Source organism: Haemaphysalis longicornis, unplaced genomic scaffold, assembly GCF_048455015.1.
Source record: "Haemaphysalis longicornis isolate Haplotype H1 unplaced genomic scaffold, Haemaphysalis longicornis Haplotype H1 scaffold_7, whole genome shotgun sequence".
NCBI lineage: Eukaryota > Metazoa > Arthropoda > Arachnida > Ixodida > Ixodidae > Haemaphysalis > Haemaphysalis longicornis.
In genome coordinates this window covers 137,546,821-137,574,442 of record NW_027526422.1, presented here as the reverse complement: position 1 = coordinate 137,574,442, position 27,622 = coordinate 137,546,821, and the positions used below count along the sequence as shown (strand labels likewise).

Sequence of the window (27,622 nt, the reverse complement as noted above, 5' to 3'; positions counted from 1 at the left end):
GCATTGCCGTTGCTCTCCACGTTACATTAAATTGTTTAACGCCATTTTATAGCAGTAAGCACCGCAGAGTCAGCAGATATTCTGACCTGCAGCCATTGTGTTAAAGAGCAGCCTCTTGCCATGAGCAGGGAGTAAACAAATCAGCGACAAAAAAAGGTAAATATCAGCTGTACCCAATGCGAATTCGTGCAAGGCAGCAAAACCATTGTTAATTATGTCATATACAAAACTTGTTATTGACAACAAGCTACCCACAACTATTAATATTAAGAGTAAAACTCACCTTTGCCGAAAAGAAAAAAAAACACGATACTTGTATTTTGGGTGCAATGCAAATGCAAAAGTGCAGTAAAAAAATCCGTGAAAGTAAAAAAATAAGCCTTCAATTACAGCCTTTAACCACGCTCGTGGTAGACTGTAAGTATATTACCATAATCACTACTCTAAATAGGTCCTCTCAGGAATAGTTGTAAAAGGGCTGTTTGTTTCTTTAACAAGAGTGAGACAGGCCGCAACATTCGCTTCTTGTGGAACTGAAATTATAGAGAACAGATGTACTGAATGTCTCATTTAAGGTAAATAATTGTGTGATTTTGTACCCGACGAACAATAAACCAACGTTCAGGAGGGCGCTTGTTGCGATTGAAGAAATACAGAGTTTTCAAGTCGGCGAGGTAAAGAAATGGGCGAAAGGAAGAGCGCGACATTAGTTCTGACTACGCTTCTATTCTCACATATCATGCCTGCTCTCAAACCAATAAAAAGGATTGCCATGCCAAAGTATCCTCTAAACTCGACCTTAAATTACAAGAGTTACTAAATGGTTGGCACTCGTCCGTTGGTTACTATTGGGTGAAACGCTGTGAAAAAACACGTGGCGATTTTACCTTGACAATTGCCTCAGGCACGACAGTGTATGTGGTATTTTTTATTCCAAAAAGTCTCCAGAGTAGCTTCTCTGCAGGTCTCTGTAGGTTACCAGTTCCTTCCCTGCCGCATTCAAAGATGACATCGACATGGCCGGTTGGCCGGACTTGAACCACCTTGCCTATCGATCTGTAAATCTGGAAAATACACAAGAAGCCATCAACCGGTGGGAATGGACACGAATAAAAATACCTTACGACTGACGCGAAAGAAATATTTAATATCAATAAATCCCATTATACGTGGGCGATATTTAGTTGATGAAAGGCCCAAACTTCAATGCAGATATTTAACTCAAAGCTCGTGCAGACAAATTTTATTGTGGCTCTTATACCGGCCATTTGAATAAGTCGTGGCAAGAATAAACTGTTGTGGTTCCCACATGAAATGCAAATTTTGTGGTGAGTTCTTCCGAGTAGCAACAAAACAATTAAGAACAAATAATCTGTATGTTTTCTGTTATGATGCAGTCTGGGAGTTAAGAAAATCGTGTACACGTATAATTGCCAAACATTTGCAGTAGAAATCATAGAGGAACTGTGATGTTCATGTCTTACAAGGACCACCGCAGAATGTACACGGGATTTTTCAGAACAGCATGCATGTGCAGAATATGAAAAAATACCGTTAAAAAAGGGACTGGAGATTTATTACGCAACGACCCCCGATTAGTCGGAATGCGCTAGAGATTGGAAAATAGTCGGAAAATAAGAATTAGAGGTGATGCATAACACATTAGCTGGTAAAATATCTGCGACAAAACTGCTTATTGCTTTAGTCTCGTTTAATTACTTGACACAAAATTGCGGCAGAAAGCATTTCCAAAAATATGGAGGGGCACACTAACAGTTTCACAGAAAGTTGTGGAAATTTGTTGTAAGCAAATGCCACATAAATATTTGCAGTTATAGATAAGTCATAGCAGCAAACAGAGCGAATATAAGAAATCTGCACGTAAGAACTTTACTACACTTTGCTTAAATGTCCATCAATTAACCGGTGTGAACATGTTCATCTGGAACGAAAAACTAACGTTTCGCGACTTGTCGCCACGTCGTTACCTCCGGGATGGAAGTCAAATATGCAGTTTGTGCTCAAAGACTCTTGGTCCATTTTTCTGTCTGCTACGGGAAATGTCCTTCATAGAAAACACTAAACACAAAATCTGAATAAGCGTTACAAAACCTACAACTTCATGATTCACGTGATTCAAGATTCTTGAGTCAAGATTTATGAATTCATAACTTCAAGATTCATAACATCGAAATTCATGAGTCGTGAAGCCTCCGCTCGAGTTGCAATCTTCACTCAATCTTCAATCTGCTATCTTCACAATTCTTTTAGATGCGGCTCATCTCTTGCTCTGAGGCATGTCCCTCCTGCGCTGTCGGCGTCCATCCACACGCCAACTGCGCATGCGCCACTCTCCTCCGTTCGTCTCTCCCACTGCTGTGCGCAACACTCACCCTGGCGCATTAGCATAACGACAGCTGGCGCGCTTGGTTGGCGCGCGCTTCACTGCGTTAACGCTGCGTTAACAGCTCCTCCTGTGCGCGCATACGCGACTCTCTCCCGCAGTCTCCTCTCCTTCAAGCGCTGTGAATATAAAGCGGGTATCGCTCCGGGGCGGTTCAGTCAGCGCTGGTTCTCGTTCTTCTCGAACATCGACAATGAAACCAAGATTCGACCACTGCTGCGGCAACCGCTCACTGTGCACTTTACTGTCCATAAAGTCATCATTCTTAAATGTAATAAAGAGCTGGGTGGGTGTCGCTAAAACACGTGTACTGTCTCGTTGCACGTATGCATGCGCCGCATCACACCAGAGTTCCCTTGCGGAGAGATGGGGGCAATTTTTTCTGTTGTTTTTCCCTTTTCTTATTTTGCCTGGGCGCACTCAAAGTCATTCAGTCGGTACTCAGCGCTCCTGATTGTCTCTTATCTTCCTTTCCATTTCTGAGGGCTGTTTTGCCCTACGATTATAAACCAACCTGCCCGTCTTACACCTTAGTACAGTTTAAAAACAAAGAGCTGAAATTATTTTTTCCGTTCTATACGCGAGGTCAGTTTTCCTTGTATTTGATTTGAACACCTCTTAGGTAATTCAGCGAAGAAAAATTAACCTAATTTGGCCAAGCCAGTTTTTTCTACTAGTGTTGCTGCCTTTCGTTCATTACTTCATTTCACGCTGCGTTATACACGCGGTAATTAAACACGCTAGTACACTTCGTGCACATTCAAAAATGCATAGATGAGTTGCTGCCAATTTATAACAAAGGCTCGCATGCGGCGCAATTTTTAATGCCGGGCGAAACATCCGCTGGGTTGATGGTTCAGATCTTCCGTTGTTTCGGAACTCACGCATCTATTGCATCTCAAGTGACCTTGCGGTCGACCTGAACCAGTTGAGCCATCTTAGGCTTCAGGTACTATCGAACCGGAATTCGGAGAAACTGCCATTATGACGACAGCTTTGATCTGGATAAATAATAAAACGTATTGAAACAGCCTAACAACACTCCTCGCTTCATTATTCTGCCAAGTGTGCCCTGAAAGCTTACCAATTCTTCGGGAACCCCAAGTGGGTATGTGCAGACAGAAAACAAGCAACAAGGACAGTTTTTATTCTACTGCAGAGGGCTGCTACTGTATGCACCGTGGCTTAAATCAAATTGGTTCGTAAGCCCTTTTTACATAAATTACACTTTGTAATAGATGCTATCTTTGGGTGGTAAAAAATGAGGGTTTTTGCAAAATAGACACTTAAGCCGCTTTTTACTGCAAAGCAGTATATGATTGCGACAAATGAACAGAAGCACGGATGGGCGTAAAAGATGCACTGATGATTACTGCACTCCCTGATATGAAATTTGTGCGCAGCGCGAGTTGCAGTCTTCTCGGTCACGGCGCATTCCTGCGGCGACTCAGGAAGTGTTCGCGTGATCAGCGAACGTAGGGCGGCGTGCGTTACTCTGCTGCTACCTAGCAGTGCGCCGCCGCCGCCGGCCAGCATGTTGCAAATCGTGTTTGAACCTCCCGCGCAAATTCACGTGGTTCTGATTATCCTCGCACAAGAGAGCAGCGAGCATGTTGTTGCGTATTGTGTTTCAACCTCCCTCGTAAACGTCGCGTGGTTTGGATTAGCGGAGAATGGAAGTGCGTCTGGTGAAAGTGCCAGGTGAGGGCGCTACTTGGTGGCGACACATGAAACATGTGTGAGGGAAAGGCAGTGAGAGAGATGACGTCGTAGCCGCGCGTTTCGTACTCCAATTCACCTTCGCTAGACGCTCCTCTCCGTTTTAAATGCAGAGCATCTCTTTAACTCACGATGTCACCCGGCGTTGGCGTGCCTCGGCGTCCGCAACAGCCGTTCCAGGTGCGCCCTCTCCCCGCATCACGCTACCCTCCTCACTCTCAACAACAGGTCCGCACCCCTCCCCCTACACTATATAAAAAAATTTATGAAACCTCCCCCTCGCGAGGGGCACGGTCAAATGCAGAGCATTTTCGGGGGGCGCACGACGTTAAGTAGGTTGGGTTACGTTAATGTTGTTGCAGTTGTTGCTGTTGGTTGTTGTTGTTGTTGTTATAAATATTATTGTAATTAATGAGGAGTCGTAATTAAGTGGTCACGTGACATCATTTATTATCTGGTTGGAAAGAAATTGACAGCGAGAACGAACGCCGAGAACCGCCCCATCACGGCACGACCGCGCCACGACCACGTCACGACTACGTCACGATCACGCCACAACTGTTGTTGCTCCCGCGCCAAACTACGATGCATGCGCGCCCCACCTGTTGCTGAATGCTATCCGAGCACGCAGAGAACACGCGAGGAGCAGCGGAGAGCAGGCGAGGAGGGGTGGGGGAGAGGGCGCACCTGGAACGGCTGTTGCGGACGAGGCCGCGCGCTCCCGTTTGACTTGCACGCCGCGGAACGCAGCCGCGGCGGAGAGGAAGCAGACGACGCACGCGACGCGCCTTCGTTGTCATAGCAACGCGGCGCATGCGCAGAGAGCAGTGGGGTTGAGATCAACTGCGAAACGCGAGGAGCAGCGGAGAGCAGGCGAAGAGGAGTGGGGAGGGGGCGCACCTGGAACGGCTGTTGCGGACAACGAGGCACGCCAACGCCGGGTGACATCGTGAGGTAAAGAAATGATCTGCATTTAAAAGAATACTTACAGGCGCCTGCTTTCGATCGCACGACCCTGCGGGCGGAACAAAAGGTACATGGTGCTCTACCAACTGCGCCACAAAGCCGACACAGAATGGAAGGCTACGAACGCGCCTTATATCCTTGACTCATTCAAACTACGTCAAGAAGCTGCTGATACAACGCATTCACTACCTGTGGGCGGAACGCGAGGTACATGGTGCTCTTCCCACTGTGCCACAAAACCGACACAGAATGAAAGGCTACGAAGGCGCCTTATATCCTTGACTCATTCAAACTACGTCAAGAAGCTGCTGATACAACGCATTCACTACCACCAACTCCCCAAATACTAAACGTCAACGCAATACACCCATCCCCTATGCGACGCATTTACTCGAGTCCCCCTCGCGGGGAGATGGGCCCTTTTTTTTCTTTCTTTCGTCGCTTCTGCGTTCGCTCACTGGGTTATGCAGACATTTATTTATTTATATATTTATTCACTACTGCAGGCCAGAGGTGGCCCAATGTACATGAATTGTTACATTGAGATAAAAATACACATCAAGGGTAAACATGCAGAAGTGCATTGCATAAAAATTCAAATGCAAGGGGCGGAAACACCAAGAGATGCACGTGGGATTAAACACGTCAGAGAAAAACGAAAAAAAAGGGGGGGTGTAAGCGATCATTATAGAAATCTAGTGAAAGAACTAATCTTCTAACCGTTCAATGAAGGAGCGTGCATTTTTTTACATAAACATTTCGGGAGGCAGCGCATTCCATTCACATATAGTACAAGGGAAGAGTGTTTGTATACTCCGATACAGGTCAAGAAAAAAGGGGCGTAGCCCAATCCCCCACTTCAACTACCCCGCTTCCAGCCAATGGTGTCGCTCTACCAACGTGACGTCGCAGCCGACCGCCTTGCACCTGCAGGCAGCGCTCGGAGCCAAGCTTTTCTGAGTGAGTCCGCGCCGAAAAGTAGTTCTTCAGGACGCCTTCATTTTGGGCCGAGATAAGAACCTCAGCTAAAAAATTTTTTATTTGCCGATATAATGCAACGCGTGAAAACTTATTCATCAGCCGGAGTAGTGAGTTTCAATTTTATTGCTCATGGTAAATTCCTGCTCTTCCGGGTTTTCTCTCAACCCCTTGCTTCTGGTTTTATGCATTGCCTGTTTCCTTTCCCGTTTTGGAGCCCTAAGAAGTGGCGTCCGAGTCTGCGTAATCCTGTTCTGCGGCGTTATCATTGTTGTGGTGCGTTCCCATCCACGCTACGCCGGCTACGCCGATGGTACAAGAACAACAAAAGCGTCGTGTCATCTTCAGCTGCGGGCGGGAGATGATCTGGAACGCGTACGTTCGCTTGCGGCAACTACACCCAGAACGCAGCGTTGAAGAAACGGTCGCGACAATGAGCGATCTTCTTGGAATCCGCGTGAGTTTGGTGATGGACGTGAAGAAGAAGATGAAAAATAACGATGGGAATCTTGCGACGCCCTCCCGAAAGTGCCCGCGAAGCGGTGGAAAGAAACGACGCACAGAAGTGTACGACGACTTCACGAAGTGCGCATTGCGGTCGTCCGTGCATCGCCCTTTTTGCCGCGATGGGATCCCGACAGTGACGGCAATTGCTGCGGATGTCAACGCTAGCGACGATGTTACTCCTCTCAAGCCATGGACTGTGCGCCGGCTGCTGAATGACATCGGGTTCAGGTATGAGAAGAGGAGCTGGAACTCGCTGCTGATCGACCGGCACGACATTGCGCGTGGCAGCAGAAGTACCTCTACGACATCGCCAGGTACAGGATTGAAAATCGAAAAATATTCTACTTTGATGAAACCTGAGTGAATGCGGGACACACGATATCGACTGTTTGACGGGCACAATGGTTGCTTCCCACCACGACGCCTTCATGCGTGGTCTGACGACAGGTTTGAAGCAGCCGTCAGGGAAAGGATAGCGCCTGATTGAAACGCTCATCGACAGCGAGGGTGGCTTCGTTGGTGGGTGCCTGGACATCTTTCGGGGTACGAAGGCAGGCGACTACCACGAGGAGACGGACGACACCCGCTTCGAAAGGTGGTTTGGGGCCGTTTTCCCACAACTGCCACTCGGTAGTGTAATTGTCGTGGACAATACCTCGAACCACTCGTGGCTGGAAGAATCAGTGCCTACGACAACTTCGCGCAAAAATGTTGTTCAGGACTGGGTGACGTGCGAAGAACTTGCTTGGGATGAAAAACGCTTAAAACGGAGCTCCTCAGCCTTGTGGCATCTGTTAAGACACGGTAAATGAGGTATCGTATTGACAGTGCAGCTGAAAGGACAGGATGCATTAGGGAGCCCTGCCATTGTGAGCTCATACCTATTGAGCGCATATGGGCACAGATGAGGTGAGGCGTCGCAGCAAGAAATGACACATTTAAGCTGGCAGATGTAGAGGTGCTCCTGAAGGAAGAAGTTGCCAAGTTAACAGCTAAGCACTGAGCAAACACCCTTCAGCTTGTGATCAGCATTGAAACAAAGTTCAGAGGAGACGGTGAAGCAAGTGCGCATGTTCCACCTATTATAATACATCTGGGTGAAGACAATGACTCCGACAGTGACCTATCTGCTATCGAGTCGTTTCAAGATGTGTAAGGCTGCGACCTATTCGCCAGTGCAGCCTTTGCCTCGTTCAGTTAGTGTGGAGTGCGGTGTTTAGCTTAAGTACCTGTGTTTCCATAGCTGCAGAAGCAAGAAACTCTTTCAGACAGCAGAGAAGACCAGATATGCCGTTTGTGTGCTTTATTAAGACTTATTTCTGGAGCTAACTGAGCAGCCTGTGTGTGGTGCGTAACTTGCTCAGGGTTGATTGCTTTGACATGTAGCTATGAGAATCACAAGAGACCATTGCAATGTTTGGTTTGTAATCTCATTTGCCATTACTCAGGGTTGTCTGCTGTGTTGTAGACTCAACAGTGATCTTACAGTGTAACAGTGAGGGCGGTAGAAGCTATTTCAACAATCGGGTTATGATCTCATTTGCTGTAGTTAACGGAGCGGTGTGTTGTGTGGTGCTGGCTCATGGTTGATTGCTTTGATATGTATCTATGAGAATAAGAAAAGGCTGTTGCAGTGCTTGGTTTCTGATCTCATTTGTTATAAGTGTGGGGCAGGAATTAAGCCGAATAAGTTCAGTAGTTACAGGATACTGCGCGGCAGATGTATTCATAAAAGGAAATCGCACATCTCGAGCTAGAGAAGACCCGCACTGTTCCAAACTATTTTCTGGAAGTAAAGCCACGCTTACATTGCACGAGGAGGGTGACTATTCGCATGTGTAGCATGAGGTATGTGCAAGCCGAGTCAAGCGAGTTCACAAATTCACTTCAAGCAGAATCACTTCTGCGGTGTGTGGCGTTGGGGCTCTTTGTGCGACACTGTAAACGTGATAAAGGCAAGTTTCACCTACAGAACAAGACACTAGTTTGAATTTTCACTGCAAGTTTTTTACATTGTTTGGACACTTACGCACGTATGGGATGCAGAAACAGTTCCAAATAAAATGCCTACATGAAAGCTTGTAACTGTCTGCTTGTGTGGCTGGCTGAGCCGAGTTGTCTTCTGATAGAGCGTTAAGAACAAATGAATCTGCTTCGGTATCTAATTGCTCATTTCATTTGCTCTGCATAATTTAGCAGTGTGTCTATTTAGCTCTCTGAGCCAAATCTAACTTATGATACCAGTGAGGACCAGAAAAGTTGCTTCGGTGTTTTATTTCTACTTTGATTCTGTTTAGCTTTATCTCGCTGTCTGCAGTATTACGCAGGAATTAGGATAGATATGTTTTATCTGTTTTCTAAGACACTGGATAAAATGCAGAAGCACAACGTCAATAAAAACAATTCCCAAAGCTTTGGGAAGAGGAAACACTGTTGGCGTCAATCGATCCTCCCACGTATGGGGATAATTTCATGTAGTGAATTTTTGGCAAGATAATAAATTTCTTCCTTAGCATATGATCCGATTCTCGCTCTTGCGTAACACGAAAAGTACGTAAGCATTGACCAGTTTCAGCGGAGCGATATGTGCCATATGTGTGTTTCCCTGCATTCACTCAACCGACATGTCATACATCAACCAGTGCAGCTAACTTTCTATGGTACAGATCACTAAGTAACCCTTCAGACATACTTCATTGCCCGTGTTATGAATTTGGCATCAATTGATGTGCTGTCATTGTGATTTACACTCCTAATATATGCGTAGACATTGCACGTGTTGCATTGTGAACAGCGCTGCAGCAAGTAGCAGCTTAGCTGCATCCACGATGTTGAGCACTGACTTAGCATCCACGATGTTGAGCACTGCTGAGTGAGCTTCTTGCTCCAGCAGCCACTTGTGATGCGACAGGGAAAATGGGTGAAATGCTCACATATTTTCCACCCTGAATCCTCTTTCTCAAATTTACAGCACATGCATGCAAATTACCATTACAGCAGCAGCTTCTTAACTGATTTGAACACAAGGCGAGCAGTGCCTATATAGCTTCAATAATGCACATATCTGATTCAAGAATTTGATTGGTGAAGGATATGCATGCGCATGTGTAGGAAAAGCTAAAAGTGGTTTATTTCATTTCAGTGCTGCGTTTCATGTCTTCACATGCACTGTTGCAGCTGGTCATACCGGTGAAATCTAGCTCATGAAATTTCACTATCACGAAGCACTGCTCATTCGCGAAGCCTAAGCAAGATAATGAAATTGAACTTACAGTGGTAATACTCATGCATAATCTTTATTATCATAGACAATGCAAACTCAACGCAGATCCCTATTCGTATTTGATTCACAAATGTTTTTGTCCGAAACAACAACTTAAAGCGCTCCAATATAAAACAGGCGACGAAAACATTCCAGAAGCAAATAACACAATTAACAATGGAATCTCAGCGTAACCGAGAATCAAAATGAAAAAGGTGGCATATTAAATCACACCACGCAGCTAAGCTACAGCTCGTACGCGTTCACGCTTCTTGTATTTGGCGACTTGATCACAATTTGGGCGACTACGCTTGCGCCCTGCGTGGACTTGGGACACACGGCTCAACATATGCTCTAACGAAATGCAGCGCGCGACATCTCGCTGTTTGCGTTTCGCCCCGTGCATAGAGATAATATAGTGGCCCCGAGCATTACTCTCCATGGCGTTAACGTCGCGCGCTATGCACAACAGTGATATTTACGACTGGCGTAATCAACGAGAAATAAACAAGGAGTTATCGCCCTCTGTCCCAGTCACTGGGGTGATAACGTGGGTAGCACAGACACAGGAGGGACTAAACGGTAGAACGAGAAGCACTTCACGCTCAAGACGAAACACCCGCACAGGATGACGACGATCGCTTTGTATCACGCAGCGTACACAGAATCCAGTACCGGCAGCGGCGGCTGTTTCCCGGCAACGCCGGTCGCTCACAAAGCAGAAAAAAAAAACATCATAGCGGTTGTCGTTACCGAGCATGGTAAGAACACTGCACACAACACGCAAACAAGGAATACTACTGAACGGTACTAAAAATCATTCTCAGAGCCGGACGACGCCGATGGATTGACGCGAACAGCCATGCGAACCAACGATGCGAACATGCATGCGAACAGCGGAGGTGGCCATTTTGGTAGAAGTCCGTAAGCGCGGAAGAACATGCTCTGTGATTTCTTCCGTGAACGCGGCGTAGAGGCAGTCTACCATGACGTCACGTTGATACGGTGACACCATTGGCTGGAGGGGGGTCCTTTGATGAGGAAAAGCCGCATTTTTCTTGAGTTGTATCCGAGTATAGTTGTTTGTGCGAGCAAACATTGGAGTGAATTTTATAGGGTGATAGTTCTGGTTGGCCGGGATGAAAGAGGCTGGAAGTAAAATGAAGGATCAAGTAGAAATTTGCGGTTCCAGAGTTGGTAGAGAAATTTAAATCTAGGTAATTTCCTGCGAGCTTGCAGTGTCATTATGTTTTTTTAGTTTCATTGATTGGTTGGGGAATCATTACGACAGTAACGGTTATAAAATAAACGTACAGCAAGTCTCTGAATTTGCTCGAGTTTATTGATGTCCTTTTTATTGTGAGGATCCCAAACAATAGCTGCGTATTCTAGAAGGGGTCTTACGACTGCATTGGAAGCAAGCAGTTTGACATTGGACGGTGAATTCTTAACTTAGTACCTTATAAGACCGAGTTTACGTCGGGCTGAAGCGCAATTGGTATTTATGTGTGTTGACCACCTAAGGTTGCTAGTAAATGTGATGCCGAGGTAATTAAAACTGCTAGCTTGGGATATTTGGACGCCTTTATGTAAGTACTGGTATAAAAAAGGACTTTATTATTAGTTATCCGCATCATTACTGTCTTATCGTGATTTAGCTTCATATCCCAGGTGTCGCACAAGTTAGTTATGGCATTTCAGCTGTTGTTTAGAGTGGTTCGGTCGTTGATAGAATTTACAGCTGAATATAAAAGACAATCGTCGGCAAATAGACGGATACCAATGCCTTCGTCGACACATGTAGTTATGTCATTGATATATATAGCAAAAATAACAATGGACCTAGGACGCTTCCTTGAGGTACTCCTGAGTTTACTGGGACGTTTTCTAAAATATGACCACTTATGTCAAGAAATTGCTCGCGCATTTCTAGATACGAGGCAATCCAATTATTTGTTGACAGTGAATTTTTATTTGATTTAATTTAAATTGAAGGCCTGAATGTGAAACCCGGTCGAATGCTTTGCTGAAATCTAAGAAAATGACATCAATTTGACCTGACTGGTCCAGAATTGATGAGAATGTGTGCACGATACTAACAAGCTGGGTGGTTGTTGAAAGACCTTTACCGAAGCCGTGCTCAAATGGAGTTAAATATTGTGCAGGTTCAAGAAATCAGTCAAGTAGTTCGAAATAATGTGCTCTATGATTTTGCAGCAGGATGAGATGATTGAAATTGGACGATAATTTGTACGAACACCATGATCACCCTTTTTAAAGACTGGGACGGCACGTGCAATCCGCCACACAGTGGGTACAACACCGAAACGGAAGGAAGTGACGAAGATAATTAGCAGAATTTCAGCAAATGATTCAGCGTAACGGTAAAGAAAAAAATTTGCAATATTATCTGGCCCTGGTGATGTCTATAGCTTTAGGTTGAGAAGCACGGAAACCATTCCCTCGTAACTAATAAAATCGGAACTCACGTCGGTAGAATTAGATATCTGGTCGATGCTGTGTCGCCAATGAGGTTCAGAGAAAACAGACTGGAAGAAGCGATTAAATTCAGTTGCAATCTCGCCAATTTCAATACTGTTTACTTGGTGGGTATCATTTGTGTTTAAGTTGTTCGAAATCTTTCATGGATCTGTCTTGATTTACTCAGTGAGTGTCGTTGAAAAGAAAAATTGTTTGCTTGTGCGGATTGTTTCGGTTAGCGCGGAACTTAAGCTTTGAATAAGCGAATTGTTAATACAGCGTTCTTTGCACCTTTTTATTTTCCGTAATAGATAAATTATTTCCCGATTAATCCAGGGGTTGGAGCGGCGCACACGCTTCGTTTAAACAGCTATGAAATTATCGACGCAATAATGGCAGATGGATTGGAAAGTTTCCCCAAGAAAATTGACGTTATCTCCAGTGAACTTCTCCAGCGCCAATTCTAAATATTCGATTATACTTTCGTCATTTGCCCTAAAAAATCTTTAATTATTTCGGGTTTTGTTGGAACCTTTGATATCGGGCTTTGGAAGCGGGACGTCAAAATCACCTTTTTGTCGTGGGATAAACCATCTACAACTTTTACTTGTGTCGTCGGATAAACCATCTACAACAATTATTTCTGTTTCGGGTAAGGTGGCACTGTAAAAAATAAGATCCAAAATAGAAGAAGATGCTCCCTGCACTCGTGTTGGAATGTTGTCTGCATGGTTAAGATTGAAGGCAAGCATAATGTGGAAGATAATGTGATCCTCGAGGGAAGGTGAAGACAGAATAGGCCAATTTATGCTTGGGAGGTTGAAGTCGCCGGCTATAATGACGCAACTTTTGGAGTGCCTGACCATGTAAGCGTAAAGTGTCCTCAAGTATTAATTGCCAGCAGAGGGTGCACGGTACGCAGCAATCAAGACGATTGATTTTACTTGGCAGATAATACGAACACATAAGCTCTCATGATCATCTACCTGGTCGAGCGAAATTGCCGTTTTATTAGTTTTTACTATACTTGCGACGCCGCCGCCGCGGGAGGAGCTGTCGCGCCTGTAAGTTCGGTACAGACGGGGCACAGCATCACAATCTAATATGGCATCATGAAGCCATGTTTCTGCTAATACTACGACATCAGGATCATAGCACAACAAAATGCTTTCAAGTTCACCAGTTTTGTTCACAATACTTCTTGCGTTGATGTTCAGCAGGCAAAATTTCATCAGTGAAGTGTTATTGGTTTGTCATGCATTGCCAGAATGAGATGCTTTGGCGTACATTTTCACTGGTGCGTTTTGAACGTCGTCCCAAAGGAAAACATCATCATCGATGGGAAGTTTATCCTTGACCAGATAAACTTTTGTTCCGTTGTCCTTTTCTAACTTGGCGCTTTCCCGCAGCAGTTTTCGCTTTCGGAGGGTTTGCCGAGAGAAGTCATTTTCTACGAATATTTTAGTTCCCTATCTTTTTCGCATTTTTAAGTATTTCTACCTTTTCATTGTAATCCTGCAGGCACAAAATAACCGGGCGGTTCTGTCCATTGTGTCCTAATCTGTGAATTCTACCCACAGAGGAGCATTTAACTTCCAACTTCTTATCAAACAAACCATTTATTACTTGTGTTTTAAGATCATCTTCCGTTTCTTTATGAGCTTCTCGTGAGCCAAATATCACAACATTAGAGCGGCGACTGCGGTCTTCTAGGCCAGTAAGCTTGTATGAATTAGTGGCGATTGATGATTGCAATTAAGCCAACGTGTTACCTATGGCATCATCCGTACTATTTGGCGAGCTCATGCTATGTTAAGACTTGTCCAACTGGTTCACTTTCACGCTCAAGGCGTTAATCACTACAATAAATTCAGCCATCTGCGCTTTCAACTCCGCATAAAAGAATAGAACAGATGCCGCTCCCACGAGCCGCTCCCCTAAACACCCCCTAAAACGACCGATTTCCGGCGCCGCCGTTTCCACTCAAAGTCGTTTATTTATTTATTATACCTTACAGGCCCATTGAAGAGCATTGAGTAAGGGGGGTTACATTTTTGAAAGAACACCAAAAAAAAATAGTGGGGAAAAAGAAGAAAAGACAAGTACACAATATAGAGTTTGGGTAATCGGCTTACAGACGTAAATGAAACACGTCATACACGTTTCTAACAGACAATGATCACAAACGCACAGGGTTTTTGTGGAATAAAAAAACATCACAAAAACACAAATACAAGGGGGAAACACCCATAAACAGTAACAATATTACTCTAGCAATTCATCATTACACAATTACTAGAAAAATGTCGGTGCAGATTATCGCTAAAGCTATCTTGACTAAGTATGGATGCAATTTGGTCAGGAAGATCATTCCAGTGCATGATTGCTCGAGGCAGTGCAGATGAATTGAAAGCAAGCGTCTTGCCAAAAATTCGCGTGAAACTGTGACTACTATGAAGGCGTCGTGACGTACGTACTGGGGCGTTAAGAGGAAGTGGGTTAGGTGTGACGCGAACTATGTATTTATGAAAAAGGCATAATAGCGCGATAGTGCGACGGGTATCTAGCGGCTGAAGTGATAACTCTTGTTTGATTTGGGTAACGTAAGATGACGGTCGTACTTGCGTGTAATAAATCTGGCGGCTCTGTTTTGAATAGATTCCAGCTGGACGATTAGGTAGTTTTGGTGAGGGGACCAGATCGCCGACGCGAATTCTAGCTGTGAACGAATAAAGGTTAGATACGCATGTTTGCGGACAAGGGCTGGTGCGCATCGTAAATTTCGTCGCAGATAACCGAGCGATTTAGAAGCCTTTGCGCAGATGGCGGAAATGTGGGTACTCCAAGAGAGATTAGGTGTTAGATGAACACCAAGATATTTATTGGAAGCGGCTTGCGAAACTGCACTGTGGTTGATGGAATAAAGAAAATCTGAATTATCGTGTTTCCGACTAAAAGACATTACTTTGCATTTACTCAAATTAAGTGACATTTGCCATGTATTACACCAATTGTAGATTATGTTTAAGTCATTTTGTAAGGAAAGGTGGTCGTTAAGGCTAGTAATCGTACGATATATAATACAATCGTCAGCAAAGAGTCGTATCCGTGATGAGATGTTGAGGGGCAGGTCATTTATGTAGATCAGGAACAGTAACGGGCCCAGGACGCTCCCCTGGGGAACTCCAGAAGTAACATCAGCGAGGTGTGAAGAAAAGTTGTTGACCACGGTAAATTGTTGGCGCATAGACAGAAAGTTCCGAATCCATGATAAAGTTAAAGAATCCAGGCAAAGGGCTGATAGTTTTGTAATGAGGCGGGAATGAGCAACACGGTCGAACGCTTTTGAAAAATCAAGGAAAATGCAGTCTGTTTGTTGGTTAGCATTCATGTTAGAGTGTAGGTCGGTTGTAAATTCCAGCAGTTGTGTATCACATGACAGGCCTTTTCTGAAACCATGCTGATGGACGAAAAAAAAGTTGTTGGATTCGAGGTGTTTATACACGTTAGATGCAATAATGTGCTCCAGTAGTTTACAGCATATGCACGTCATAGACAAGTAGCTGTGAATCCATCCTGGTAGAAGAGACACTTCCCCAGTTGGAAAGCCGGCTTGAGTCCATATTTCTTTTTGAGCTTGGAAGACGTTGCGATCGACATTTTCGCCCGTGTCTTTCGCGCCTATGTATGCGCCATCACAGGTTACCGGTTTATGGGTGTATGGTTTGCGGTTACAAAAAAAATGACACCACCTTCCCGGGAGGGAACCCTGAGGTGATGCGAAGCATCTCGTAGGTTCCGAAACGTTCATGAGATGGGGTATCCAAATAACGGAAAATGACGGAACTCGGGACGGCGCAGCGTGACTCAACCGAAGCAGTAACTGAGGGAGCGCCGCGCGGACGGGGTTTATTATATAGAGCAGATGAAGTGGAGAGGACGAGATGGGAGAGGAGACGCGCATGCGCGCTTATCGCGCAGCTGCGGTGATGAGTAACGCGCGCGCTATCGCACAGCTCGCGTGGAGGAGGTAGAGAAGGAGCAGCGCAGGCGCTATCGCACAACTGGCGTGGAGAGAGGGAGAGGAGGGGAAGTGCGTGCGCTATCGCACAGGTGGTGGGGAGAGGGGGAGAGGTGTAGACGATTGATTGATTGATTGATTGTGGGGTTTAACGCGCCGACGCAACGCAGGCGATGAAGCGCGCCGTAGTGGACGGCTCCGGATTAATTTTGACCACCTGGGGATCTTTTTCGTGCGCCGAAATCTCGTACACACGGGCGTTTTCGCTTTTCGCTTCCATCAGAAAAGCGGCCGCCGTGGCCGAAGATGTAGACGGACCGACGACGGACGATGGAGCCGAGAGCAAGATACAGGGGCCGGAGACTTCGCCTAGTTTCGGTATCGCAAAATAAAGCGCCGCCATGACGCTGGTAGCCAAGCGAAAATTCAGCAACGTTGCATACGCGGCTTTATCTTTTCAACACACCCAGCAATATAGTAAAGCGATTCCATTGTGTGTAGAAATAAAATGTGTTCTTGGCTGTTTCCTTTTTTGGCACCCCATTTATTTATTTAGTCGCTTCATTCGTTGCGCCCACGGGCGGCGCTTTCGCTCTTATCCCTTCTGCTGCCATCCTGTCCGTCTGCTCCTGCCGATTTCACTGTGTGCACGTGTAGAAGTTTTGTAGTATGCCTTGAAGGTGAAAATTTTGGTGTCTGCGAGTGCTAACGGGCTCAAAATGTCAGAGAAACTGAGAAAAGGACCCAACGCGTGCTTCGATGCTGTGCGGTGCGACAACTCGGGAAGGAATAACACAGCGAAAATTTTCCGCATCCCAGCGGACGGTATGCAGGTCAGCACACTTTTGATTCAGTGAAAGTTATGAAGAAGCAAGCGCTATCCTTATCAAAAAAGCTGCTGGGCGGACCGAATCTTCTTCTGCTGTTGCTTTACAGTGAATTTCTTTTTGTTTGGTACAACGCATTTGTCCGTAATGTTGTAAGCATGTGAAGCTACTTGTCGGCAGTTTCTCATGAGCCGATTGATGCCAGCGGACACGCAGACGGAAATTTCGCTTCGCTATCGGTTTGGTGAGTGGTTGCTCTTCATTTTCTTTCCACCAGAGAAAAGCTTGGAAATTATTTTCGCCTAATGTGCCTAAATGCTTCTTCGACGAACTGGTTTGGCTTTATAGCGTTCCGACGATCAGTTTCTCTGAATGCTTATTAGCACGAATGAAGCCCCAAAAATTATTTACGTGGCAGCTGACCGCTCGCATTCCGTGTTACGAGAAGTTCGAGTTACCTGCACGACGGCCGAGCGGCGCTTCGCTTTTCAACCTGTGCTAGGACACATTGTTTGTACCTTGTTTCCTATCTCAATATTTGTTTCGCTTTTACGTGTTTCTTGATATACATGGTGGTATTTGTTCCATTTACCAATTGTGATGTATGGCGAAATTGCGCAGAAAATTTGGTAGCTCTAGAGGGTTTTTTGGGCTAGCAAGTTTGCGAGAATAAGAATATGGACCGTTGCTAATGGTGGCGAAATGAGCTGGTCATCTTGCGTAGTAATCATTTTATTATTCACAAACGTGTGTGCTTATGAAACATCGTTTCTGTAGAATTGTATTGTGTACGGAAAATGAACGCGACCTCTGCAGCAATTTTGTATATTCGACGAATTGTTCGAAGATTTCTGTTATGTTTGTGTAACCGACCCAGTATGCGGACATTTGTACTTACTATACGAGATACACAGCTATGTGCTTTTGTGGCATGTATTGGACTTCGCTTGCCATACGTTGCTAATAAAATCATTCAATAAACCACATTTCCCGCCTACTACTTTTTGTGCCCCAAACAAAATTGCCACGCTTCAGGGCGTGCTGCCTCACGCGTATTCAACTAAGAAATATATCCAAACAAATGTTTTCTGCACGTGCTGAGAGTCCAAGCAAATTAGCAACTGAAAGCTGTCGAAAACAAGATGTGCAGCAGTAGCCCTATCTGAAAAGCGAAATGCAAGCGGTGTTTGTTCACGCTTGCGGCACACAAAGACAGGCGCGCTCGTTCAGACCATAGCAGACGATAAGCGGCACGGCGTTTCCTCCTCGCGCATCAACGAAAGCGTTGCCATAGCAGCATCAGTGATTTTTTTGTTGTTTTTTAGTTGGACAGTTTGGCCTACCAAGCACCAGGGGACAAATTGGCGCTGGTGGCGCAATTATCGGTTACCTGGGGGGTATACCAGCTGACCTAGCCGTGGCAAGATATGCTTTTCATCTAAAAGAAGGACGTGCACGCACAGCTAGGCGTCACGCTGCCACCGATGGAATTCCGGTTGTGCTGGCATTAAGATATGGAAATAACATGGGTGTATGCGATTAGTCGCCTGTCCTTCTCCATCGAGCGGTTCGTGTGTGGGTTGATGTGTTACACAGACATCTTACACATACAGTGAGACGCATACTAGGGGGAAATAAAACGTACAGCCACATGTTTGTACTCGAGAATAGAGCTCAAGGGCTTCCAGGTTTTTAATTGTTATGGGACGGTTGCATGCCGTTGGTTCGGAGGAAGAAGAGCAAGAATCGAAGCGTTGGCCCGAACACAAGCGTGAATGGGCGCAAACACAACGGAAAGCGACCGACACAGCCGTTACCGCCTCAAGTTTAACTCGTGGAGTATAGCGAATCCCTACCCGGTCAACAGCAAGTTGCCCGCTTGGAACGCCGGCGTGAGCCATTATCGCTTTTTCAGAAGGCTTTCAAAGGATATTTTCGACAGCGTCTGTCACTTCTAAGCACGCGCTCATGACCGGTGGCCGGTTTATGCGTGGGCAGGTTTGTCGTGGAGAATAGTGGGAGGGAGGAGGGAGGTGTGCCCACGTAGCCACAGGTTTCATGCCCGTTCTGTAGGTTGGCATGTCCCTTGTGGTGGTGCGAGATTTAAACGCGGACGCTAACCGGCCAAATGGGACCTGTCCGGAGTCCTTAGTGGTAAAGTGTATTGGGTTTGTGTGTTAGATTATGTTCAGATTACCGACGCAAAACCCGTTTTGCCATTTATGGACGTAAAAAATGCCGTGTCACGCAGTTCGGTTGGCTGAGACGTGAGTTGACGTAATTCTTTAAAGTTACTACAACAGTTGCGACGACAGTCTGAACCCGGCATTACACAAACAGCAAGATGCTTACGACGAGGGAGGGACACAGGCAGTTCCATGTTTATCTGCAAGAACAAAGCTTGCATCCGTAAAAGTTTCATTCGTCTAATTGGCTTGGAAATAAGCTCCATCGCAAATTATGGTAAACATGTTTTCTTTCGTGCACTCCGTGCACTTCGTCCAGCTTTGCAGGTCATCCTTCTTCACAGAGTGGAAAGGCATTAATTTTTTACTGTAAAAAACAGTGTATTCCACATGTAACAAACGCTGAAGTTAAACCACGGCTATTCTTTGTTATAACCGGAATATGGTCGAAATCATATTTGGGATGTGTGGGTTGAATTGCGCTTTAATTTGCAACGCTGGCCTGGAAAAGTCGATCATTGCAAAACATTGTGATAGTTATTTATTAGCTTAAGTATACCGCTGATCATATGGCAGTGGTTCACAGGCCAAAATGACAAAAGACAAAAACTCCCACTGCTCAACTCATTTAAATGACCACTAAAGTATTGATGTATAATGTCTAGGTTTCACTTTCGCGAAGTGGCTTGCATAATCGCTGTCATTTTTTGGTATTCATGCCACTGGACTTCCTGGGGAATTTTAATTACGCGATTGAGGCAAGGCTGACTCATTTGTCAGACAGTAGCTCAGCTAACATACCACTCCTCCCTCCATAAACACGCATAGACACGAGTTATTTTGTTTGCTTAATCATGTGTCTCGAATGTGTGGCTTTCTAAAAAAAATTAAGGTGTATCTTGTGGAAGTCAGTTTATCCTGTAAAAAACTGCAAAAAAGTACAATGTCGGCTTGGCAAAAAAAAGCCTTCCCGGCATGACTGAGGAAAGCACAAAAATCTTGGACAGCGAGCGGAATTGCATGAGAAAGTACGGTAGCAAATTAAACCTGATGCCTAAATGGTCACTCCTAACGCGAAGTGCGAGCGCTGAGAAACCGGTCGCACGCGCACATGGCCTGCTAGCCACACTACGAGGGCATTATCAAAAGATCGCCTCGTTCTACTTAGCCGCGCAAGCAGCGGGAAGAGGCAACGGCAGCGTCAATGCTGGTGCTGGCCCCTGCTACGGCCGCATTTGCTGTCACCTACAAAATTTTAACAAAGACTGTGCGTTGGTAAACATTGTAATCATAACTGGAATGACTGGCTATTATTTAGGTACTGTGTTACTCCTGTGCGGTGTGCTGCCTTACCACTTGTACACATTCGCTTCGAAGGCAACACATTGAAACATCTGCACCTTATCCAAACTTCGGCAGTCTTGACCATAGGAGAAACTCTCACCAGCTCGTGTAAGAAATGTATTGCGTGTAACAACTTCCTTAAACCATAGAGAATTATTCCAATGGTGTTTGCCCCTTTAAAAAACGCGCCCTAAAATATACTCTGGAAGTTGAGAAGCGCGTACTGAGCCTATTTCACCATTATTTAAGCGTAGGAAGAACTCCTATAGTGACGCTTGTAACAACCCAAATGGCCAAGACAAGCTTGTCGCAGTTCTCGCAATATACACCTTCATCCTTATCTACATCAATGAAGAAGTCATCAGCATGTCACTGCTAGGAAAATCGGTGTGGCAGAGTGTGATTACCATCACAGACTTTCGAGCTGCCTGCAGAAGCTTCTTAGACTAAACAGTGGCCCTGCCCACTCAAGATATTCACCCAACATCACCTGCTCTGAAGTCCTATCTGTACCGCTTTCAAGACCCGATTAACCGACAACTTCTTATTAGCGAACCCGGCCCCTCTCTCTACAGGCTACTCGGTTTCCCCACCTCCCGCTCCCTGTGTCTCTTTCCCAAACATCACGGAAATTTACAGTTTTGACCCCCAACCTTCCTTTTCTTCGATTTTAGCTATCCGAACGGGAAGAACTTCTATTTTACATACCCTAATCTAATCGCTCTATTTACTCCGCCTACCTCTAAATGTACAGGTGCCGCTAAGAATAATTGAAACACGTTCTCATGAAGCTACAGAAATTTCTTCTACCGGAAAGTGACTGGCTTCATTGTGGGCGTTTAAAGTAGTTCTCCCTAATAGAAAAAGCATCCTGTAGTCGGGTAATGGCTGTCATAAAGCCAGTAAGACAAATATTCTGTGATAGTAACCAATGCGCGTTCCTATTACTTAGGACGGCGCATTTACGTCCCCTCGCAATCTCCTGCTAAATGCCACCTCTCCTCCCACCCTATCACTCACCCTATCACGCAGCTTGGCAGCTTGCGCCGACATTCGCAAGCTGCCAAGCTGTGGCGCCGGTGGCGGTTGCGATGTTTATAGCAGGTCCTGCGAAGTCACATGTCACCTCCTCGTTTACATCATGGCCGCAAGTAGCGCGCCTGCCTTCCATGGTTACGCTCTTCTGTGAACAGTAACTTGCATCTGATAGAACTAGTTTTGTGCTCCCTCACGTAGCTCTGTTTCCCCGAAGAAAGTTTTGCACCCAGGCCGGCAGCCAAAGCTCCGTGCGTGTCGTAGTCTCGTTCACTTTGCTCATGAAATTCCTCGGAGTTCCCTTGAGAATGAACTGTGCTTACCAAGTTGGAATTATCACTGGAAACGATTCAACCCCACACCATGTATGTACAGTGTGCACGACTTTTTTAAAACTTTTGCCAGCTTGCACCGGTGTGAAGTGACTTGTACGCCACCGTAAAGCGAGGGAAGCGAGTGTTACCCTTACGGCGAACAGGGGAAGAGATCACGTGTTAATTTTGTGCTTCTGCATCAAAGCACGTGCCGGGTGGGTGTGGTTTGTTCGAAACCATTTCTGGTTGTCTTCAAGTTGAATAAAATGCTTTCTTCAAACCGGGTCTTTTGATTAAGGGCGTTGTGTGCTGCTATGGTTCCACTACGGTGTCTGCTTAGGTAAAACGAGAGTATTTGCATTATGTTATGCACATTTTTCATTCCATACTGGCACCATGACGTTTGTTAGTCGTTCTTAGGGTGCTCCTGAAAGCTCTAAGCACACGTCTGGCAGATGGGCTAATACGCAACTCGCCTCTGAGAACATACAACTGATGGCGCCATGTGCGTTACCACCATACCGCGATGGAAAAAAAATTTAGCGTTGCACGCTGTTTAAAGTTAAACAAACAGGCGGCACCAGACTTTCGAGCAGAGTCCATCGAAGCGACTAAACCGAGGCTATCCATAGAGATAACGCAAATCAAAATTGCACCCCTGTAATCGTTCTCGCTGCGGTTGCGCTATCCGCTGGGCCTTTTGTAGGCAAAAAAAAAGGCCGCGTGGCACATTCACATAGTTTAACCACCATCCATCGTCCCGTAAGGCACCAAAATTGACGCACAAAGAGTGGTAGCTAACAGAAGTGTGGGGTGGGTAAGTTGTTTTGTCGTATGCGCCCAGTGCGCGAGTCCTCCTCTGGCAGCGATGTTTAGCTCGGTACGTTTTAATTTTCCTGCTAGAACACACCTCTGTCTCACTCGCTTCCGGCAACCAATGACATCACGCAAAACGTGATGAAATGGCGTGAGGAATAAAATGCGACTTTCAATCACTAAATTTCTCGGTAATAAAGCGTCTTTCGTCGTAGAATAAACGCTGAAAGGGACTCGCGGCAGTTGAACTTTCGTCTGAGCCCAACTTGCTATTTGACTTCAGGGTTCCTTTAAAGGCTCCAGGAAAATAATATTTGCAACTCTGATGAGTCTGATCAAATTAGCCTTTGGTACTTCAGTGAGCTCACTTCTAGCCTCTGAAGACGTTTTTGGCAGAAAAAACGGAATAAATGTTGTTACCGGATCAGAGGGCCAATCAGACGGCAGTGGCACGATGCCTGCCGCATCAGCATCTGCGGCATCGGGTGAGCTGGGTTGGGCACGTTGCCTGACCTTGTAAGACCCTTGGCCACCTTGTACATTCTGTAAAGAGATCGCTCATCATTCTTAATCATGACTCGCATCACCTCTTCTGCCATCACGTAACAATATTTCAAGAGCGGAGTATGAAAAGAACCAGTGACGTATTGTGGCCGGGCGTGATGCCATATAGGCCAGCGTTAAAACTTTTTATCATTGTGAAACTGAACGTTCGTTTTCAAGTCATACGTTTAAAGTACAATAGTGGCCCTAGTTCACTCGCTTAGTCATGTATCTTTGTGGTGCCGTAGTTGGTGGCCGCTAAGTGCACAAACAAGTTTATGTGACGTCATTGAAAAGTTGCTTAAAAGTGAGTAAGGAGTTCTCGCTACATTACACGTTGTCGTTTTTTCCTCTTATTTGATTGCAGTTTGCAATAAAATTGGTGTAATGGTCATCAGAATATAGATGTCTTTCTGATGACACACACTTATAATTTGTCTGACCATTTATGCCACATTTCTGTCCCCGCGCGAGTGCCTTGATTCGTACTTTTGCCGCTAACCCGCCAGCTGTCATCATCTTTTGGCCAACCATCTCTACTGCACACGTGAGCAGTGCTGAAATTATTCGGGACTTCCTTCAGAGAAGCTAGATTTGTTTTATTAAGCTATCATTCTAGATCAAGCATAACACACGCGATCCAGCTGTGAAGGATCAGCACTTGAAGCGAAAAAGAAATCAGGCGACCTCCAAACCTGTGTCTGGTAGGGGTAAGCGTGGAATAGCGGTCACGTGACCGGTTTTTTTTTTACAGCGTGTCTCTGCGTTAGATTACTATATCAAATGTAGCTTTTTCTTACAGGAGCTTGGAATTGTGCGCACGCGCAGCTCTGTACTACAGGTTCCTCCTTTTAGGGGCACATAAGGTTGTCAAATAATATCTAACGTTGTGCAGTGCAGCACTCGATAAAGACTCTCAAGGTTGTTCTCCTAAACACAATCTGCTGTAAAAACATTAAAGTTGTAAAAACCAAAACAAGATAAGATTACCGATAGCTTCGCTTTACTGTCTCTTCTGTAATAACAGTACAGTTTTTATGGCGGCACCCACTGAAAAAGTACACATTAGTTAAATTACACGAAACGCTGTGGCGCTACAGTTTTATTTATTTATTTATTTGTACGTACTGCAGGCCCTAACCAGACCCTCGCAGGAGTGGATACATAGGTAACATGAAATACAATAACGCTCCCCAAAAAGAAAAGAAAAAAAGTATTAATACACACAGGATACCTCGTAATTCACACGCAAACATTTTTAGAAGAAATCAATCTCTTCTAGACAGTTCACAAAAGATTCTAGCTTGGAACGATTCACAGCATTGACCGGCAACTTATTCCAAAAACAAATGGCCATTGGTAATAAGGAATACTTATGTGTATTGACACGACCAGCAGGCTGAAAAACGACCTTGGTATGAGTAAAGATCGTTTCCCCGAAGTCCGGTGTTGATCAGGAACCCTATCGCCCGGGCTCCGGTTGATTTGGCAAGAGGCTGGCAGGGCGATAGTGTTGTAGTTCTTGGAGATGGCGGTCGAATTGACGAACTCGAGGCGTTGGAGTTGATTAGGTGAAACGAAGAGTTTATATACAGCTATTTACAGTAGGAAAACTGGGTACATGAGTAGTAAAAGAAAAACTTCCGACTTCAGCCTGACGCTAGCTCCGAGTGCGCACAAATCACTCGAGCTCCTCAACTTCGTCTAACTCTCCTATTCTCGGAGCGTACACAAACCGCTCGAGAAACGACGGCCGAGACTCTGTCTCGCCGCAAGATCCGTCTAGTTGCCCGGTACAGCGCTGTACCCTAAACCTCCGACGCGATCTTAACCTCTGGCCTAGGGGACTCACAAATCCCAACCTAGCCTTAACGGTCGAGACTCCTTGTCCCGCCGGGAACTGCCCAGCTCGGCGCTCAGACAAGAACAATTTCGAACGGCCGAGTTCGGCCTTATAAAAACTCGAGATCACCCTCTCTCGGGAACGCCCCTGTAGCTTTCGTACACGCGTAAGGGAGTGCCCAAATTCACGTAGACAGCTGTCACTCAGCACGCCACGGAATATTCAATGAGGCGCCGCCATCTTTGGGTCAACCTCACGCTCGCAGAAAAGCAGGTGCGTGCGACCCCGCGGGGTGAGAGCGAAAGACGGCGACAGTGCACTGTGGCGGACGAGGCGCGTTAACAATGGGGTCCTGCGCGGCGCGCGCTTCGACGCCGCTAATCCCACCTCCTCCGCGGGTCACGCCGGCGGTTCCCGGAATCCGGCGCTGCCGTCTGCTGTCTCAATGGGGGATTATCCCTGTGGTATGCGGTGGGCCGGACAATCCGTCTCCCGTGCGCGCCGTGACGAATTGGCGATGGCTGCAGCGTGGAGTCTACAGTGCTGGGCCACCAGACAGGGTGGCGGGTTCTCAAGCGCAGCCCGGGCGCCTGGCCGCTAATCTCATAAGTGGACCTTACAGATTGGTTTGTTCTAAATGAGTGTTTAAATAGGTCCTGTAAGTACAGAGTGCGTGGTATCTTAAATGACCGTGACAGAGTAAGTATAAGAACTTTAACCTAGAAATTATTCTTCGTTTGGAAAGTAGATGAAGATTTGCTCTATTAATTAGGTTGGCGACACTTGAATGCCGCGAAAAAAAAAGTAGATGAATGGTAGCGTTAAGTTCTGCATTCGTTCAATTTTTCTATTAGGTGTTGTTGGTGGGGACTCCGTATTATGTCGGCATATTCTAAGGCAGGGTGAATAACAGTCTTGTATGCGTTTATTTTGATATGGGTCGGAGCATTTCGCAATCCTCTTCTAAGAAAGGATAGTTTCCCTACCGCTTTTTGTTTTGCAGACGGTGTCAATATGGGGTTCCCAAGTTAAGTTATCTGAAAGCGTGACGCCAAGGTATTTCACCTGATCACTTTTAGGGAGTTGAATATTTCCTAAAGTGTACAAAAAATTAAGTGTATGCTTCTTATTAGTGAATGCAATGCATTTGGTTTTAGATGCATTCAGTCTCATACCCCGTTTTTGGCACCAACCGTAATTATTTTAGTGAGTTGTTCAGTCCGATTTGGTCCTCTGATTGTCTTACAACTGCATACACCACATAACCATCTCCGAAACAGCGCATCTGGATTGGAGACTGGATAAAATTGGATATCATTGATATAAATAGGAAATTGTAGAGGCGCAAGGACTGAACCCGGCGGTACTGTCGAGTACACATTGAGCCTATCCGATGTATGTGTGTTTACGGCTACACAGTGTGTTCTCTTCTGCAGGATGCTTGAAATCCACAAGATTAATGTGTCGTCAATACCAAAAGCCAGTAGTTTTGTGAATAAATCTCCAAGTGGGACCAAGTCAAACGCCTTTGAAAAGTCCAAGAATATGGCATCAACCTGACTGTTGCTAATAATGGCGTTGTCTAGGTCATAAGTTATTTCGGCCAGCTGTGTTAGTGTTGACAACCCAGATCGAAATCCATGTTGTTGGTTACAAATAAAATTATTCTTTTCTAGATGACTGATAATAGACTGATAATTATGTGTTCCATCACCTTACAACATGTCCTTGTTAGTGAAACAGGTTTGTAGTTGCTTGCTTCAAATTTAGAGCCAAATGTTAGTACTGGAATTATTCTTGCCCTGCGCCAGTCATCAGAAATAATCGAGGTATCTAGAGACACTCTAAAGATTATAAGCAAATATTTTGAAATGCAGGCACCATATCAGTTCAAGAATGCATTAGAGATAGAATCGGGAACAGTGGACTTCTTAGGTCAAGGTTATGCAATAGATGTTATATTCCCTCTTCACTTATAAACAATTTTTCCATAGGATGCTCAACCTATACCATAGGATGCTCAACCGTATAGGCAATCCGTGGTTCTTGTGAAGACGTTTGTGTGAAAACTGACTGAAAATAGTTATTAAGCTGATTCGCATTGTCCTTAGGTTGATTAAGTGTTCCATTGCCAGTTCTTATTTGTGCAATGGTTGTCATATCTTCTGACAGGTAGCGCCAAATTTTTGAGTGTCATTCTTCATAAAACTTGGCAAAGTTACACCGTAAAAACGTGATTTCGCTCCACGTTCTTTCACACGCATAATGCCAACGCGACCAACCATTTCGTTTTTATCTCCCTTTGTGCGACGGGTCAGTTAATTTTTCGTTTCAACTGAATTATCTCCCGCGTTAGGCATCGGTAATCTTTGTTGA

The 27,622-nt window shown here is 45.4% G+C and overlaps 1 protein-coding gene across 1 annotated transcript in view; it reads right to left on the bottom strand.

The window, feature by feature from the left end:
* The window catches only part of LOC144146570 (uncharacterized), a 207,561-nt gene that overhangs the window by 160,321 nt on the left and 19,618 nt on the right, over positions 1-27,622 (bottom strand). Inside the window, exons 3-4 of the mRNA XM_077678513.1 lie at positions 23,281-23,403; positions 888-1,064 (exon numbers count right to left, since the gene is read on the bottom strand). Coding sequence (XP_077534639.1) covers positions 888-1,064; positions 23,281-23,403 — 300 coding nt within the window. The remainder of the gene's footprint in view (positions 1-887; positions 1,065-23,280; positions 23,404-27,622) is intronic.